Raw genomic sequence first — 19,423 nt, forward strand, 5'->3', positions numbered from 1 at the left:
TCTTACCTCCGTGAGTTCAGCTTTTCTGCTGTTGCCTTTCAAAACAAAAGCTCAACATTGAGCTTTTTTCTTGTCTGGTGGAGCAATCTGGTTTACTTGAAAGTGATTGCAATTGTATTTCTTCTATTATTTGAAAAAGCACAGATGCAGAAGTCACAAATGGGGATCTCATATTTATTATTATAATAATTATTTCAATCTTGTTGAAAAAAATCACCAAATCAAAGACCAGGAGCTGGATTACTGACAGACAGCTCACAGACTGCCTCAGACTGTCAGTCTGCTTATGAACTAACTACAAGCTCACAGACAGAGTTCAGTCACAGCAATAACACTGATCGGAGTCACATGACTTGATGGCATTGTGACGAAGCTACACATAGACAGCTGTCTGAAGTTCTGTGGTTTTGGGAGGGTTAATCATTATCAAAAAAATTGCCCGCCCCCCTGATAATTTTTTCAGGAGCCGCCACTGCTTATAATACTTATGGTATAAGTAATATAATCTATTCTAATCTAATCTATTATTCTATTTTCTATTCTAATATATTCTAATCTAATCTATTATTCTATTTTCTAGTCTAATCTATTCTAATTTATTCTATTCTATTCGAAACACTATTCGAGCCGCCCAAGAAGAGCTTCCTGGTTCTGGGGCCGTGAAGGTTTAACTAGCCAGCAAACAAATGCTAGATAACCTAAACTCCTCCTGAACCACTCAACGCTCTGGTCTGCGAGCAGGCGACTCAAACCCCTCCGGCCCCTTAGAGGGGGAGGAGGAGCACATAAGACCTCTGCGCTGGTTTGGAGTTCGCCATCCACCTCTATATATAAACTCTGGTTCTGCGCTCCGTGATGTCACATGTGACGTCACAGACGATTCGAGTAACCGTTACCGTGGAAACGCTGACGCGTGTGAGTTGTGTGGGGGAGGAGCTACTGCTCAAGAAATCAAAGAATCGTGCACCAAAAAACAACACGGTGTTGCTGTTTCAGGAGAATCAAGCGCATTTATGTTTTTGCCTTTTCATATTTCATGTATTGTTTTCATTTTTTATTTTTTTTACTTAGGGACAGTGCACATTCATAAAAAACATTTCTGTAAATGTGTCAGAGTTAGCCAAGAGGCTATTGTTCCTCTGTAGTCCCGATTAATGAAATGCATTAATGGGAAAACTAAGCCAGAATTTTTTAAAAATCACTTTGGAAGTCATAAATATTATTATATGATATATTACATGATATATGATATCATTGGTTCGCCAACCCGTCGATCACGATCGACCGGTCGATCTCGCGGGAACATTCCCTGTCGCTCTCCAAAATAAAATGAAAATAAATTCATAAACACATTGCTCCTCATTCTCGACCATTTTCTGAAGTGTCTTCTGAAATGTTTTCTTCCTGACTGGAAGATTGACGTGAGAAAAGATCTCCGCCTGATTTTAATGAACGCCTGAAAACGGGTGGTCCTACAGGTGGGGCGTGCCCCTCTAGTGGGGAAAAGTGGTACTACAGATGGGGGGCAGGGGAAATGCAGAAAGACCAACGTGTTTTGATTTCATTCAATTAGAATTAGGCCAAATAAAAAGGCCTCAAGCTGTAAGTCCAGTCTGGACAGTCGTTTTCTCTCAACGCCTCAATAGGTAGATCTTGCCTGTCACGAAGGCGGAGGTCAGGGATCTTGGGCTCAAAAAGGTTGGTGACCACTGAGTGAGGAAGAAAAAAAAAACGCCAAATGAGGCAAGGGGGAGAGAAACAAGGAGTTTTCATTTTTGTGTAAAATAGTGGGAACCAACAGCGTGACGCATGCTGTGTTGTCGAAGGGTCGCCGGGCGGTTTGTGATTCGCTCGGCAGCCGGTCGGAGCGACTCGGCAACGCTGGCGCCAACCAGCTTCCTAAACAGCAATTACCGGCTGATGGGAGTGTTTTCCTCATTAGGCTGCTGCAGCTGTGGATGGTTCACAGTAATCAGGCCGCGCGGCACCCACCGGCTAACTCTGACTATCACACACTAGCAGGCGAGGAAGAGAGGGAGGAAGAAGGAGCGGGAAGCAAAGAGAAAGGATGAGAGGATTACAAAAAGGATTAAAAAAATAAAACAGTGTTGATGAAATGAGAACGAGGACAGGGGGCGATAGAAAAGAGGGGCATGGAAGATAGGAAAAAGGAGGAGAGGAGCAGAAAACTGATTCCCACCATGGCTGTTCAATAGCACCATGGACAGAGTCCAGCAGCCGCACAGCAGTATTTCCTCGGTGTCACAGGCTGCCAGTTCACTATTATCCCCATCGGCGTAACCGTGCTAATAATCCACATCGGTATTCGCGTGGGGCTTTACTTTTCGACAGGCATCTGAGCCGTAATGTGTGCATGCGTGTGCGCGGGCCGTGGAGGCCAGCTTTGGATCCACGGGGGATAATAATGAGGCTGGAAGGACTCCGAAGCGCTGAGAGACTCGGTTCAAGGATAATGGCGGCAGATGCGTGCACAAAGGCAGCCTGTGAGTGCCGCTCGGTGCTGCAGGTTAAGTGCCCGTTTAAATGGCGTTTGAGTGTGAAACATGGAGGCAGTGGCAGAGTGATTCAGTTTAGAGAGACCGCCGTGAGATTGTTTCTGTGGGGAATATGGCGAAGAACAACTGGATAAGAGCAACGGTACGTCAGGCTCAGGTAATCATCCACTGTGCTGCCCACGTTCAGACACACAGTGGAAGATGAAAGAGCGCCGCACGCGCTTGAAGATATCGGAAGTTAAACTTAACGACATTTTGGTAAATGTCTGTTTGCCGTTCTCTGCTGGTAGCAGTTTCACGCGTTACCCAGCTAATTAAAATCTTTCTTCATAGACGCCTGCAATGTAAAACCACCTGTAGTGCACAGGTTGTGAGACATTTATTTTGCATGAAGAAGCATCACTAGTATAAACAAAGGCATCCGCAATGCCTCGACTATCATTGAGCTCAACCGAGAGAAAACTCAAATATTATTATCAGAAAATCTTATGACAATTTAATTAAATCCAACACCATTTTGTACGATTTACTGCAGCCAATATTTCTCAGTAAAAAACATTTAACGTTTAGCATTCTGTAATTGCCTCTTTGTTTAGAACAATTCACTGTTCTTAATTCTTGCCGAGTTTGCCGTTTCCACAATTAGATTGAAATTCTGTCCAAACACAAGGGAAACGGATGCATGTGCGCACTGGACACGATGTGGGAAACATAAGCCAGGGCAATGGGTGCATTTGGCATAATGCAGAAGACATTTGACTCCCTGTTCTGTGTTTTCTTCTTTAGTTTTCAATATAAAAATAAATCTGATGAGCAGATTGCTCTCACTGCATATTTATCTGGATTTGCTGATAAATATAAAATAAAAGTTTCTCTCCTGTTGTTTTGACAGATTTTAGAACTCTGCGTATAAGTAACATCATCATCATCATCATCATCATCATCATCAACCACAGGTGGTGTCAAATCAACCAGGACGAAAAATCTTAAAGCTGCAAAAACTGATTTGTTTTTTTTCAACACTGACATATCACCTTGAGGCTGATATGTCACCTTTCAGCTGGAGTCTGAGCTGAAGGACGTTCTGGGGAAGCTGCGTGCCGTAAATCTTTTGAATTGATTTTGTGGGGGAATCGGACCCAATGACAAGCATTAAGAATACCGATAGAGGCTCCTCCCTTTAGCATCGAGCATCTCTGGGAGCGTTATAGGTCAACGTGCTGGGCTACCCAGTCGATAGAAAGTGACACCAAGAGTTTCAGGACGTGACGAGTGGGGATAAGAATGTGTTGCAGAGGGTCGAGCTGATGGCCTCCTATACTTCATGAAGAGGCATGAGTTTTAAATTGAGAGCATTCCTCATAGCAACTAATGCAAAACACTGATCATAGTTGCTTTAAGCATTATAACTTTTAGGTACTGAAGACGTTTGATGAGCGGCAAGTGATGCCAAGAACACAAACACCATCTTCCTCACTTTCAATTAAATCCGCCATATAAAAGGCGAATTTAGGCAAAAATAGATGAAAAGCATCTGAAGGAGGCAGCCATGTTCACTGAATGTTGTGAGTGGACAGATGGGCAGACGCAGAGAACCAGTGAGTTAAACCAGGAATGAAGGGAGAGGCTGGTGTGGGTGGCAGAGACAGCAGGATAGGAGGGAGGGAGGAGTCTGTCAGTTTGTGTACATATAGATGTGTGTGTGTGAGAGGGACAGCCACACACACACACATCTGTACATCAATCTTGTGACTGTGTGCATGTGTGTGCCAATTGCTCGCGAAGGTGCGGGTGAATCTATCTGTACACGACTGTGTGTGTGTGTGTGTGTGATGAATTAGTGACAGCAGCTGGTGGAGCGGTGTGATCCCTCAACGTTGGTGACAGCAGCTGTTAGTGGTGCCGTCTCCGCCCAGCCAGACTGACTGGGTCCTCTTCATCAAACACACACCGGCTCATTAATGCTGCAGGGCCCAGTGCCGCGGGAACCCGTCAGCACCAGAGCTGGGGGAGGGGATTCGGGCCGGCTTGGGGTGAATGGATGAGTCACGGGTCTGAGGATGTGTGTCGTGTGCTGTAAGCATATGTGCATCCATCTCCGCTCGGGTAAATATGATGCGCGTCTGCCGATCTGTCATTTTTGCAAGTCTGCATGTGTGTCTGTCTTTTGTCAAGTGTGTGTGTGTGTGTGTGTGTGTCACTAAATCGCTGACAAGCAACCAGAATCCTGCTTGTCAGATCCAACTGCTGTGACAGTCTGCTCTCACACCCATCACCTGCTCCTTTTGGAAACTGCAGCCGACTGTTACGTTTGGTGCAAATGAGACGAGCAGGTGTGAAACATGCCCTCAACAACGCATATGTGCAGTTGTGCCTGTGAGGGAAGCATTCAGATCGATGCTTACCGTGTGTTTGTGTCGACAGTACATGCGGTGTGAATGTGTGTGTGTGTGTGTGTGTGTAAGAGAGCGTGCAAGGCCGGTTGGCTGAGCAGCAGGTACCTGGAGGTAGGTGATTCGGTTCTGGACCAGATCCGACAGGTCTTTAGCCTCCTTCGTTCTCCATTCGCCCATTCCGTCCGCCTGGCTGAGGTAGTACATGTCTGTCAAGATGGATCTGCAGACACATACACATTTTAAAAAGATAATTATTAATTCATCAACAAAAAAACGAAAAACTGATTGCTACAAACGCTGTTGGTTTATTTATATGTTTGTAGAACACCTAGCAACAGTGTTATCAGCAAACCACTCATAATCAAATCTATGAATATGAACCTGACAGCAACACTACATCTCTGAGATCTCTCTGGTACTTCATAATCCTGGCAAAGCACCCTTTCTCTCAGGATCTCCGCTTCTCTTTTTCTCTCATTAACAACGACAATATCTGGCAACATCTCGTTGTAAAAATCCCTAAACTGAATAGATTACGCCATTTACCACGTTTCTGTGACAACGAAGGAAGCATCTTCAGGCCATCCGTCATTTTGAGAGAGATTAGAACGCATCTACTAATTTGCCAGCTTAGACGCAATGATCTCATCATTTTCAAAGGCCGGTCTTCGCATTCACTATTAGAAGAAGAAAGTGAATGAAAGACAATTAAGAGAGAAACGTATCAACTTGATTCCCCGCGTGGCCTCGGCAGTCACACGGTCTGTATTTGCTTCGATGAAGCCTGGATCACACAATCACACAATCTCTTTTGCATTGTGATCAAATATTTTATACATGTTGGATTCAGGTAAATTTTCCAGAGATTTGTTTCAGATTAGCAACACGGTCTTGTTAATAGTTTTAATCTCTAGTTGTTCTCGGTTATTGAGATATCGCAAATCTAACAGCAGGTCTGTTTAATGGTAGTTTTATAGATTTACATGTTTTGTGTACAGAACCATAACCCTATTCACTTTATAAGCCTTAAAACAGGCTGTGTTTAGAAATAAAATGTACAATATCGCGGTACAATATATCTGTCAAAATACAAAAGGAGACATACACTTTATATCAACATAGCCAACCATATTTTAAGATACAGAAGAATTATTTCAATACGACTAAGCAGACTCTGATATTTTACACATCTCACATTACACGCTGGCATACGTCGTCAGCGACCTTCTGAGAGATGATGCTCATTGTTATTTAAAATCGGGGTCGAGATGCAGTGGTTTCTTATTCTCACATGGGGTAAATGAACCTGATTATTTCCTGCACACAGATGTGATTGGAGTGAAAGCCCTTCTCCTCCAGAAGTTGCCACGACGTGACACCGGGCTTTAGATCAGAACCGCCACCAGCATGTGTTCCCAGCACACAGTGTTTGACGTTCCCAAATCTCATCATGCTTTCAGGATGTTTAGAGAAAAAGTGTCGCGTTTGTCAAGCCGACTGATGACAACTGCGTCTTTCTGGTTGTTTAGCTCCGTTTAGGATCAAGTCTGCCATCTGCACGCCTCCGACAGCGAATTTGTGTCATGTCACACACACTGCCACGCATCGTGACCATTCACTTACAAACACGCCCAAGGGCTCCGATGCTTGCAGCTAAGGGCAGATGCAAACACATCACACTCTCTCTCCAACCCAAACACTGTTAGGTTTTAGAGCATGTGTTTTCAATTTGTATTAAAGAATGTAAGCCCTATGAATTATTGTTTACTCCTCGGGGTTGTAATTATGAGAAGAAGATTAATAATTACAATCATATTATTGCTGTGTGGTTTATTCTATACCGGTCACCCTGAGAGCAAAAGGTTCCAGGGTCACATCTGGTTGATGAGCAGACACAGGAACAAGAGTTTGTTTCAATTCTCCCCACATAACTCACCCACACCACACAGGACTCAAGGTCATAAAGCTCATACTGATAAGAGACCTCATCCTGTTTTGTGTAACCACTTGCTTCAATAAAAGGACTGTCGAGGGAGTATTGAGCCAGAGTGTTTTGGAGACGTGCGGAGGCACAGCTCAGGCATTCTCCTTGTGACAAGTAAAACTACGAGCTCGAGTCTGTCATCTGTGGTCATTGGAGTTGGTCTGATAATTGAACTAGCGGGGCTTTATCTTTAAGGTAAAAACCCCACAAACACACACACTTATTCAAGCTTCATCTAATACTCACTTATTTGACCCAAAACAGTCACATCTTGTTTGACTGAGAGTTCCTATATGCATATATTCAGTAGTGCATGCAAAGACACACACACAAAGCAGATAAACACAACATGTCCTATCTCAACAGTGCGGCAGGGTGAATAGTGCCTTTCTCTCCAATAAGATCATTACTCATCGTCCCATTTTTAAGATGGAACCACAATGTGTACACGGATTTCTAATGCTCCTTCAGGAGCGCACAGGGGGGGGGGGATCATTACCTAATTGGTTACACCATCTAACAAGAGGGAATCAACAAAGACACCACATTGCCCAGATATCTAGGGGGGGGGGGGGGGGTATGCGTCTGTGTGTTTTTTCCTGCGTGTGGTCTTGGGCATCCAGTATGTGAAGCTGGTGGAGTCCCCCGGGGCTCCTGATTGGTTCAGACTGCAGCCGCTGGGCTCTGGCAGCAGAGCACAGCTTCTCTGAGTCGTGATGCTGCACCGGTGGGAGAGCATTCACAAGGTGAGCGCATGTTCCATGTTTAAAGCCAGACAGAGGACGGGAAACAGGAGGAGCAAAGTGATGTTTTCACTGGCCTATAGTGTCCACGATGATGTGTACAAATGAACAGCAACATGAGTTTACCCAACCAAATCTCTTAACTTTCTTGCTTCACAGCTTCAGCCATGCTGTCCTCTCCATCATGTGTTGTTTCACCGTGTGTTGTTTCACCGTTTATAATCCTAACAACATTTTTGGGAGGAATCTTCTTAATATTAGTTTTCTATAACATTAGAATTACTACAAATATGTTTCTATGTTTTCTAAAAATATATATATTTGCAGCATATAATGTGTAATACAATTTATAGAAAACAATAGGTCTAAAACATTTAGTATCTATTAGATTTATTATATAGTATTTAGTAGATTGATTTTTGCTTTTAAGTATATTAGAACTGCAATGATTGTGGATTAATTAATGAAAAAATAAATTTGACAATTTAGGATGATTGAGTAGTGATTAAGTTAAATATAAATCAAAAATAGCAAACAAATCCACTGCTTCCAGCTTCTCAAATGTTAATATGTTCTATTTTTTCTGGTAGTTGTAAATTAGACTTTGTAGAACTTAAAGCTCTCCATAATGCAGCGGTCGTCTTCATTGGGACGGCCGCTAAGTTACCAGCATTTGTATTTAACTTGGGACCTTACACCCTTCACGAGCAGAATTTAAACGAGGGAGCGGCGCTTTCATACCAGTCAAACATTTCATCGCTCTCTCCACCTCTGCCCCTATCGGTGCCGACCCTTCTGGCCTTCGGCTTCAGCAGATATAAGACAACTGGTGGGCTTAGATAGAGTAGAGTGAATGCATGTGAAAGTCTACGAGTGTGTGTGTGTGTGTGTGTGTGTGCGTGCCTATGTGTACACAGTGAGGAATCAGTCCTTGGGAAGCAGCTTAGGCAGCAAACACGAGGACAATGGTCCCTGTAAGCCACTTCAGGAGGATTACAATGAACCACTTGGCAAAGTGATCAGGCCTTTCTTCCTTCAGCCGCGTGGGAGCCATCAGATGACAGAGAATGTGTCGATGACCTTTGCCCTATGTTTCTCAGCACCCGCCGCCGGTGCTGCTTTCAAGTTCACCTGTCAAATATGCCATCTTTTGACATCATCAGTAGGCAGAGCTGGTAAACAGTAGCCTGGGAGTCAGTAATCAACATCCTCACATAAACAACGGGGAGAGATTGAAACGCTGATCAGAATTCTGAGATATTTCTTATACAGACGACCATAAGCACTTACAATCTATCCACTGAGGACTTTAATGACTATATCCTTCATCAAAAAATATGTGGATTATATCGTAACTGAATGTGTAGTCCAGGGGTCTCCAAACATAACTTTTCCCTTCTCTGATGGGGGGCCGGGGTCAGTTTGTAACAGAAAAAGTGTGACGAACGCAGGGGTGCCTAAATCATACCTGCAAACTCATGAGGGGTGAACAAGGTGACAACGGGTGTGTGTGTGTGTGTGTGTGTGGGTGGGGGGGGGGGGGGTGCGGGTGCAGGTGACTTTCTGTTTTTGTCACCACATCCACGTTGTTTGATGAAGCCTCAAAGCTTTTAGAACCACAACTACGGTCATTTTATTGTTCTGACCATACATCAAAATAATGATAATAAACAGTTTAAGAACAAAAGGTCCTCCACTCTGACTAAGCCCTATAATAATAGTAATAACAAATATCAAAGTAATTCATGAACCAAATTCCTTTTTTTTGTGGCCTGAACAGTCCTCAAGGACTTTTCCTTAAGTCTGTTCTGCCTCTCTGTTGTCACGATACTAACATTATAACTTCTATACGATCAATTGTAGAGTTACATAACTTTACAGACTGTCTGCATTGTAGAAAAAGTACTGAAACATTTCACTTCTGTCATTTTTTTTTTTTTTTTTAAAGCCGAAGACGGTCTCTAAAGCTCCGCCAATTGACGCCACTCGCTGTGAGCGCTGCGCAGCGCAGTGCGCGCAGACAGCTCGACACGGAGCAGCGCGTGCGCTCTGATCGCTCTCTTAATGAAGTATCAATACTAAAAATATGCTAAATCACATAGTTTCTAACGTACGGGTACTTTGTTCGTATCGCTACACCGTGCAGCGTGACAGCAGTAGACGTAGCGGGCTAACATTCAAGCTAACCTAAACCACCAAACGCTGTGGACAGCTGCTGATTGACCGAGACGCGACACGTCCCATCAAAGATGTTTTATTGAGAAGAGCACCACTTCACATTTTCTCCGCATCTCACTGCAATCTCAACGGCAGCGGGCCAGGAGTTGTCCCAGTAGTTACTGGGAGTGTGTTAAGTTGTGGAAACAACGCGGAGAAGACAAACACACAATCACACCCACATTCTTTGGCAATCTTGAGTTTCCAAATGATCAAATGCACACGACTTTAAGCCAGAAGAGGAAACCCTTGCACACATTGACAAAGCATAAGAAGTAACGGATTATGGGGACATATGCTTGAATTTCTTGTTCGTTTGTTTTTGATTGTTTTGTTTTTGTTTTATATAAAAGGCTCTTCGGAACAAGTTTTCAAGCAATTATAGGTTCGGGCACTTATAAGATAGATAGCTTCAGCCTTAACCCTTTCGGTCAGCCACGTGCATCTTTCTTCTTTAAAAAAAAAATTCCTGGTGGTTTTATATTTTGATGATCGACATAAATAAACTCATTAAATTATTCATTCACATGCCACATGTGACACATGTCCACACAGAAGAAGAGCTCGACCAGCCAGGTCAGACACTTCCCCCAACTATGACAGTTTATCTTAGTTTAAGAAAACAAGAATCATTTGAGAGGGGCGGTCGACTGTGATGATACGAGGGGACCCGGGCCCCAGCACAGTTCCACCCGTCTGTCACTGACAGACGGGGTGTCAATGGAGCTTCCTGAGTTGGTCGCATTGAGGCGATTCCCAAAGTGAAACACCTCACTCTGTTATCAAAGAACCCGGGTTACATTAAGTAACCCAATATTGGCTTGATTGATTTAACTGTTGGCTTTTTCACAAATTCCACAGTTCTCTTCAAATCCATGTGACATATTTCCCCATTTCCACCTTCGTGCAACGACATGCTCACCTCTCCTGGTGTCCCAGGTGCTGCAGGAGTGCGTCTGCGTACTTCAGCCTTTCGCTGAGCTCGGCGTTGGCCAATTTCTTCACTTCGCTGCGAACAAAGTACCAGAACTCCTTAACGCCGTTCTCCACCGTCCGACGCAGCTCCTCCTGTGTGGGCCCGGGGCCTGCAGGTGAGGAGCAAGGGACAACGGCTCACAACACATAATAAAGATACATTTGATGCACAGGTATGATCTTAAGCAGCTGGGAGGAACAATGCCAAGAGGTCTTTAAGAACGTTAGAGCATCGGACTATATACATCTAAATCGGCTCATGGAACAAAGCAAGGTTTTGGAATATAACCATCTAAATGTTCCTCTATTATTCCTGGTCCCGGTGGTGTTTTGACCTCAATAAGGAGCGCTCGATCACCGTTTTGGTGTCGTGTCTCTTCTCACACCGTTCCAACAACAGGAAGAAACTCTAAACCCCAACCGAGGTGAAACATTGTGGCGTAACCCACATGCACAACACAGCTGACTGCTCTGGTTTCTGGGGAGGGAAACACACAAAGAAAATATCGGAATGGGAAGGTCAGCCTCGAGCAGGAGAAGGTGGTGGAGAGGAAAAAGCGCTCTTCTTTTATCGCCCTATCTTGGGCTCCCTCTTCTCTCCTCACTCTATCCCTGGGTGGAAAAAAAGCTGGAGGGTATCTTTTCCCTTTTTTCTTCCCCTGCGGCAAGATTTGAAAGGCTGACCCTGCGCTGCCCTCCCCGCTCACATGTCCTTCTTTATTTTCTCCCCGTCCGTCTCTTTTCTCTCCTCCATTCGGCCGTTGGGGCATTCACACTGCTTGCACTTCATTCACACATTTCCCAGCTCACCCGACAGCCCCTCTGAACACTGCTTAGAGCTGTAGACACACACACACACACACACACGTCACCCCGCCCACCCGACTGCACGGCGAGGCCATCACCGCTGCCGAGCCACAGCAAGTTTAACGGTGCACGAGACGGAGTTTCTCGCTGCAGGCAGAAGCTCACACGTTGAATGGTTTATTCCGTATATGGTCAACCCCACACACACACACACACACCTTGGTAATCAATGCTTTCATATTTCCAAGCTCTGTGCCAAATCCTTCCCTGCCCTTCTTACCGTCTCCAGTGAGTTTCTGGAAGCTGCTGATCTTCTGCTTGGCTCTGGTCAGCTGGTCCTCCAGGGAGCGCAGTCTCCCTGCAGCGAGCGAGCCGGCTTCTGCCTGACCGTCTGGTATCCTGGGGGAGGACGACACAAGGAGAGGGTGTGATGGGTGAGAGCGCAACTTTGCTTCACTCCATCCAAGTTAATACGAATATCTAATAACGGAAAAATTGTTCTGTAAAAATATACTTAATGCAGAGGTGCAAGTAATAACCCATTTCCATATCTTAGAAGCCATTAATCTCTTTTTGATTACTTAATAAAGTAACGAAAGTAATTGCTCAATTACTTTAAACGATGAAACAATTATCAAAATTGCTGTCATCCACTGTGAAAGCAACTGGTTCAAGAGGGAAGGTAGTGAGATTCCACCACAAGAAGGACTCGAGTATTTGCTCATGATTTTCAAATCTGTAAAAAACATGTTGGATGTTGTGCAAACATTAGGAATTTACACAAATCAGCCTGAATAAAATGTGTCAACAATTACAGCAGGCCACACATTTGCTGGATTCTTTCTATATTTACACCTAGTTTCGTCACTAGTGAGGAGTTTGTTTCTCATTTGTAGGTTTCTGGGCTGAAGATTTGCAGTAAAACTTGTGAGGGCTGTCGTCTTTAAATCTACACCAGTAAAGATTCTCCTTGATTTGCTCAGACACCACAGCGGAGCCTCCTAATGACTAAGAATGCCTGATTGTTGTAAAGTAATGGACCATATTTTACGATATAATTAACACAATTTTAATTTAGTGTGTCCTGTATAGCAGCTGAAATGGAAATCCCTTTCATTGTTATTCATACTCCATGCTGAATGGGTGGCCTGATGAAGTACGACTGAAAAAGATGATGTTGTGTGCAGAGGTAGCCAATGATGGATCATTCCTTGTTGTTGCCATGGAGGCACAACTCTGCATATGGTTGCCTCCCAGAACACAGACTTTAAATCAGGGCATCGGTGAAACACTGCTGTGTCATCAAGGCATGCAAACTCAATTTGCTCCACGAGTGAGGAACATCAGTCGCTGGCAGGCATAAAGATGAGACTTTTAAAGTTGCATCGCCCTTCTTGCTGCACAGCTCTCCTCTCTCTGTTCAAGCATCGGAGAAGCCCTGGCACTCACTGAGCATCGCCAAAGCCATACACATTATGGATATGGGATGCTGTGATGCTTCCTGTCAGGACGCTCTCTACAGCTCCAGAGTAGAAGGACTGAAGGATCCTCTGGGAAACTTTAAATTTCCTCAGCTGCCTGAGGTGGTAGAGGCGCTGCCTTGCCTTTCTCACCAGAGTGTCTGTGTTTGTTGACCATGTCAGGTCCTCGGTGATGTGGACTCCCAGGTATTTATATCGCTCACCCTCTCCACAGTAGTCCCGTTAATCCCCAGTGGTGAGTACGTCCTCTGTTGTTGTACCCTCCTAAAGTCCACAATCAGCTCCTTAGTTTTGGTGACATTCATGATGAGGCTGTTGTCCTGGCACCAGAGTGACAGATCAGCAACTTCCTCCAGGTAGGCCTTCTCGCCGTTGTCGGAGATCAGGCCCACCACCACTGTGTCATCCGCAAACTTGATGATGGTGTTGGAGCTGAACCTGGCCACACAGTCATGTGTGTACAGGGAGTACAGTAGGGGCTGAGGACGCAACCCTGGGGATCCTGTGTTCAGGGTGAGGATTTGGAGGTGTGTCTGCCCACCCTGACCACCTGTGGCCTGGCGGTCAGGAAGTCCAGGATCCAAGCACACAGGCGGGTGTTCAGTCCCAGCTCAATCAGCTTGCCGGCCAGTCTGGAGGGACTATGGTGTTGAAAGCTGAACTATAATCAATGAACAGCAGTCTCACATAGCCCCCTTCTGGCTGTCCAGATGAGAGAGTGTGGTGTGCAGTACCTGGGAGACAGCATCATCCGTGGATCTGTTTGGACGATAAGCAAACTGCAGCGGGTCCATGGAGGAAGGGAGGAAGGCGCAGATGTAGTCCTTTATCAGCCTCTCAATGCATTTCATGTCCACCGAGGTGAGGGCCACCGGTCGGAAGTCATTCATACATGTTGGAGAAGCATTCTTGTGCACAGGAGCAATAGTCGATCTCTTGAAGCAGGCGGGCACCACGGACTCAGCCAGGGAGAGGTTGAATATTGTGGTGAACACTGGAGCTAGCTGGTTAGCACAGGTCTTCAGTACTCGCCCAGATATGCCATCTGGACCTGCAGCTTTCCTGGTGTTCACCCTCAACAGAGCCCTCCTCACACTGTGCTCGGTCACAGAGAGTGTGTGTTCATCCCCAGCGGTAGAACTCACCTCGGCTATGCTAACGGTGTTGTTGTTAGCGGCGAGCTAGCGCTGTTGTTGCTAGCCTCAAACCGTGCATAAAATGAGTTCAGGTCGTCCGCTAGGGATGCGCGGCACTCACCATTCGCTGGGTCTGCTCTGGTAGTCTGTGATAGTCCGTAGCCCCTGCCATAGGCGCCTGGTGTCGCTGCTCCATCTGTGATTCCACTCTGTCTCGGTACCTCCTTTGGCTTCCTTCACCGCCTCCTCAGTCCATAGACCGCTGCCTTGTACTCGTCCATGTTGCCGGATACAAGACCGGAGTTATAGGCAGCAGTACGGGCGTTCACAGCTTCACGGATGGATCTATCAACCCACGGCTTTTGGTTAGGAAAGACCCTAACTTTTACCGTGGGGACGATGGTGTCCGTTAAGCGTTGCTATGAGGCTCATTGCTACTTCCAAGAACTCGCTGGCGTCACTGGAACTGGATTGGATCATGTCCCAGTCGACGACACGCAGAGCGCCCTGTAGCTCAGCCTCTGATTGGTCAGACCACCGCTTCGTTCCTCATCACTACCGCTTCCCGCGATCTTTTGGTACCCGGAAGCAGAAAAATGGCGGCATGGTCTGATTTTCCGAACGGAGGAGAGAGACAGCCTTGTAGCCTCTCTTGAATGGCGATAGCAGTGGTCCAACGTTCTTTCCCTCTGGTAGCACACGTAATGTGCTGGTGAAAGTTCGCATGACTTTTTAGGTTTGCCCTATTAAAGTCCCCAGCCACCACCACAGCCGCCGGATACTTGTTCTGATGCCGACATAACACATCATGTAGGTCCGATAGTGCTACGCCGGTGTCCGCTTGTGGTGGTATGTAGACGGCTGTGGTGATGACCGAGCTGAACTCCGGGAAGGTAGAATGGACGGCATGAGATCGTCAGATGTTCCAGGTTCGGCGAGCAGGAACGAGAAAGAGTCTTAATGTTCTTGGGGTCGCACCACATGTTGCTCGTCATGAAGCAAACCCCTCCACCCTTAGATTTACCAGACTCTTCCGTTCTGTCTGCACGGAAAACAGAGAAGGACTCGGTTGGGCATATGACTCGATCCGGCACCAGCGGGGTCAGCCATGTTTCCGTCAGACAAAAGATATTACAGTCCCTCATGTCCCGTTGGAATCTGATCCTTGCCCTAACATCATCCATCTTATTTTCCAGAGACTGGACGTTAGCAAGAAGGATGCTGGGCAGAGGTGGGCGGTGGGCTTGAACTCTCAAGAGGGAAGGTAGGAAGCGGACGGGCCACGGTCCTTTTTACAGCCGTGGCCAGTTCAGCAACGCGGCCGGTGTGAGATTCCACCACAAGAAGGACTCGAGTATTTGCTCATGATTTTCAAATCTGTAAAAAACATGTTGGATGTTGTGCAAACATTAGGAATTTCCGCTTCCACCGCCAACACAAATCAGCCTGAATAAAATGTGTCAACAATTACAGCAGGCCACACATTTGCTGGATTCTTTCTATATTTACACCTAGTTTCGTCACTAGTGAGGAGTTTGGAGAGGCACGGAGAATGTTCATCATCCCAATCCACACCGCTGAAGCCCATTTCTACTGCATTTTCTCATTTGTAGGTTTCTGGGCTGAAGATTTGCAGTAAAAACTTGTGAGGGCTGTCGTCTTTAAATCTACACCAGTAAAGATTCTCCTTGATTTGCTCAGACACCACAGCGGAGCCTCCTAGAGCCCTGTCCCAGTTTATTTGAAGCTTAAAATTATCTCCAAAGTACAGAATCATTTTTCATGTTTGTTAGGTCCAGCCTATCTACTTCTGAACCATACATCCAGTAATCATATCAGGTTTCACTTGCCAATGACTCTTCCATAATTAATTTCAGTTCTATGATATTTCTTTCGACTTTGATTTAAAAACACTATTCTCCCATGACTTTGTTAAATGACTAAGAATGCCTGATTGTTGTAAAGTAATGGACCATATTTTACGATATAATTAACACAATTTTAATTTAGTGTGGGAAATACATGATACAAATGAAGAAGAGAAAAAGCCCACAAAAAATATTTCCTGTATAGCAGCTGAAATGGAAATCCCTTTCATTGTTATTCATACTCCATGCTGAATGGGTGGCCTGATGTGAAGTACGACTGAAAAAAGATGATGTTGTGTGCAGAGGTAGCCAATGATGGATCATTCCTTGTTGTTGCCATGGAGGCACAACTCTGCATATGGTTGCCCTCCATTAGCTTCAAATTAATATCTTCATTATTATTAGTATTATTTTAGTCCATTTCATATTTCACATGGATAAAAACACAATGACTAACTACTGCATGCATGTAATAAAGGAACCGCAAATGAGCACTCTGACACAGAACACAGACTTTAAATCAGCCGAGAAAAGAAAAGAGCTACCGCTGACATTATTATATCGAATAAATTCCTCGACATAAAACTATTAAAGACGCAATACGTTTGCACAGGGGCATCGGTGAAACACTGCAAAGGCCATGTTAGTGTGTCATCAAGGCATGCAAACTCAATTTGCTCCATGAGTGAGGAACATCAGTCGCTGGCAGGCATAAAGATGAGACTTTTAAAGTTGCATCGCCCTTCTTGCTGCACAGCTCTCCTCTCTCTGTTCAAGCATCGGAGAAGCCCTGGCACTCACTGAGCATCGCTTCAAAGCCATACACATTATGGATATGGGATGATTACGTAACGTGTGATATTATTATTATTATAAAACGTACCATACTTTTGCATCATGGATACATATATATATATATATTAGGGCTGTCAGCGTGAACGCGTTAATCTATGCGATTAATTTGGCCGCGATTAACGCACTAAAATATTTTAACGCAACTTTGTTTACTTCCGGTGTGCGTTGACGTTTTTGCACTCCTCTGACACTGTTTCCGTTTTTAAAACAATTATTTCTCCGCGAAAATACGGAGCAGGAATCAGTTTAACTCGTGGATGAATCAGTCGGGTTTCCTACTGCTCCTCCTTCCTCCCGTCTCCCCCTCTGATACACAGAGGAACGGAGGGGCGACGTGTCGGGGGACGCGGAAAGAACTCGTAACACAAAACCTTCACCGTGATTTGTCAATCCGTTTGTCTGTCAACATTTTGCAAAAAAAACAACCAATGAACACTCAGTAAATCACAAAGGACCTCCCACCTCACAGGTGAGGCTCATTAGCAACCTGTCAGTCAGAGAACCAGAGAACACGGCGCGACGACAATGAGCCTTATTACAGAGCTGAGATTGTTCTGGAATGTTTGATGTATAACACGTGGGTATGTGTCATATGCAAAAGCCTTTAAAAGGTGAATTTTTTTTTGTTGTTAAATGGAGAAAATGCCCCCAGCCTCCAGAGGGTGAACATATGTGAATGTCAGTCAGTTACCAAGGCCACTGGTTCTGCTCTTGTTTAATGTTAAAGATGACGGGACCAATGTGTCTCAATATACTTTTTTTTTTTTTTACTAATCTGGATGTTTCACTGAAGAAACAATTTATCATCCACGATATTAAATACCTCACTGGCACTTTATAGGTAGGAGCCTCTTTGAAAACACAGCTCTGTGTGAAGTTTTGTCTTTAAAAAGAATGAACTTTCGCGATTAATTAGTTAATTTTTTTCAATCGATTGACAGCCCTAACATATATATATATACACACACTTTACTGTATGTATAGTCTTGCTGCATGTCTTAAAATGTACACTTCCTTTCTCTGGGAAATCTGGGAATGCCCATTCCAGCTGCCTGACACAGATCTCTTGAAATAAGACCCAGGTGAGGTGCATTTCCTCTTCAAGTATCAGCTCTACTGCTTATTGTCACAGCTGAATCTGTTCAAACAATAATCAACCGGATCTCCCAAAGGCCACACCCTAACTTGCTCATTAAAGCATTGTGCAGGAAATGGGACTATTTCCTAAGTGACATAATTTCCCTGGGGTTTTGAGTGTAGCTAAAACTGTAACATGAAGCAACACGATATTTCCTTGAACAAGACAGAAGAAATAGGCCACACCAGCACAGGCTAATGAGGAGAGACGTGATACAGAGGTTAGCTTACATGCTCCGAAGAGACAGGACCTGAAGCGAACACTAGACAAGGCAGATGGATTCAACAGAGTCTCAATCAAACGATACAGAAGACGTAACAGCTCCGACTCGGGGGAGGCAGGGCGGAAAGGTGGTGGGGGGGGGGGGAATACTGTGGCGTAAAAGACAAGATAAAGCAGGGCCTGATGGAAGTAAGCGCAGAGTCACAGAGCAGGTGAGGTTCAGCATGAAACCCGGCTTCCTCTGATATGGTGCCCCGGCTTCCGCTCCATTGGCTCCTGCCCCCTCATCCGGTAACCATGAGGTTCACAGGGTGATCAGAGGCGGGCGGCGCAGTGTGAACGGCGGATATTCCTGTGGTTAGATTTAATATAATCAGACACGGGAAGCCATACATATGGATGGAGATGTGAAGTATTCTGTGAGGCGTAGATGACGAGCAGGCGACACAAACTGAATTTGCCTTAATATGAGGAGGACCATCTGCTTTAATGTTCCCTTCCTCTGCACCTACGATATAAAGGGATGCGTCACAGAAGGAACGGACAGTTGCAGCCTATGCTGTAAACTCAACTGTGTGAAAACAAACCACTTGAGTCCAATAAGTCAAGCTAATAAACCACAGGAATGCGTCGGGGGGGGGGGGGGGGGGGGGGGAAAGGCAAGTAAACACTATAAATGGGTGGAATATCTGGTCGTTACAATGAAACCCCGCGACCTCCACTGAGAATCGGTTTGCTGTGAAGAGGCGTGAATGGTGCTATCCCCATTTGTTTAGTGCATGACGGTATTATGCGGCATTGTATGCGTGGTACAATACATGTGTTGTGCTTGTGCAAATATTTCTTTATTGTGTTGAATCAGTTCATCTTGCTTTGACCTTGCCTTCCTGTTATGTCCACTGACTTTCACCAGTATGATTCCAAGTAAACTGATTGTGTACGGTGCATTCTTGCACCACCAGCAACGCCTCGGTACGGCCACGGCGAGCCAGCTCCATTCGAGCCCTACTTGACAGAGATGTCCCGACCACAGAGCGCTCCCACAATGGGGCTAGTGTGTGTGGGAGCAGACCCCCCCCCCCCGC

At 45.2% G+C, this 19,423-nt stretch overlaps 1 protein-coding gene across 1 annotated transcript in view; it reads right to left on the minus strand.

Moving 5' to 3' along the window:
* The window catches only part of fut8b (fucosyltransferase 8b (alpha (1,6) fucosyltransferase)), a 104,443-nt gene that overhangs the window by 20,855 nt on the left and 64,165 nt on the right, over nucleotides 1-19,423 (minus strand). Inside the window, exons 3-5 of the mRNA XM_056427881.1 lie at nucleotides 11,919-12,037; nucleotides 10,779-10,941; nucleotides 5,018-5,132 (exon numbers count right to left, since the gene is read on the minus strand). Of these exons, the coding sequence (XP_056283856.1) occupies nucleotides 5,018-5,132; nucleotides 10,779-10,941; nucleotides 11,919-12,037 (397 nt within the window). The remainder of the gene's footprint in view (nucleotides 1-5,017; nucleotides 5,133-10,778; nucleotides 10,942-11,918; nucleotides 12,038-19,423) is intronic.

The sequence above is a fragment of the Pseudoliparis swirei genome, chromosome 12, assembly GCF_029220125.1.
Source record: "Pseudoliparis swirei isolate HS2019 ecotype Mariana Trench chromosome 12, NWPU_hadal_v1, whole genome shotgun sequence".
In the NCBI taxonomy this organism is placed as follows: domain Eukaryota; kingdom Metazoa; phylum Chordata; class Actinopteri; order Perciformes; family Liparidae; genus Pseudoliparis; species Pseudoliparis swirei.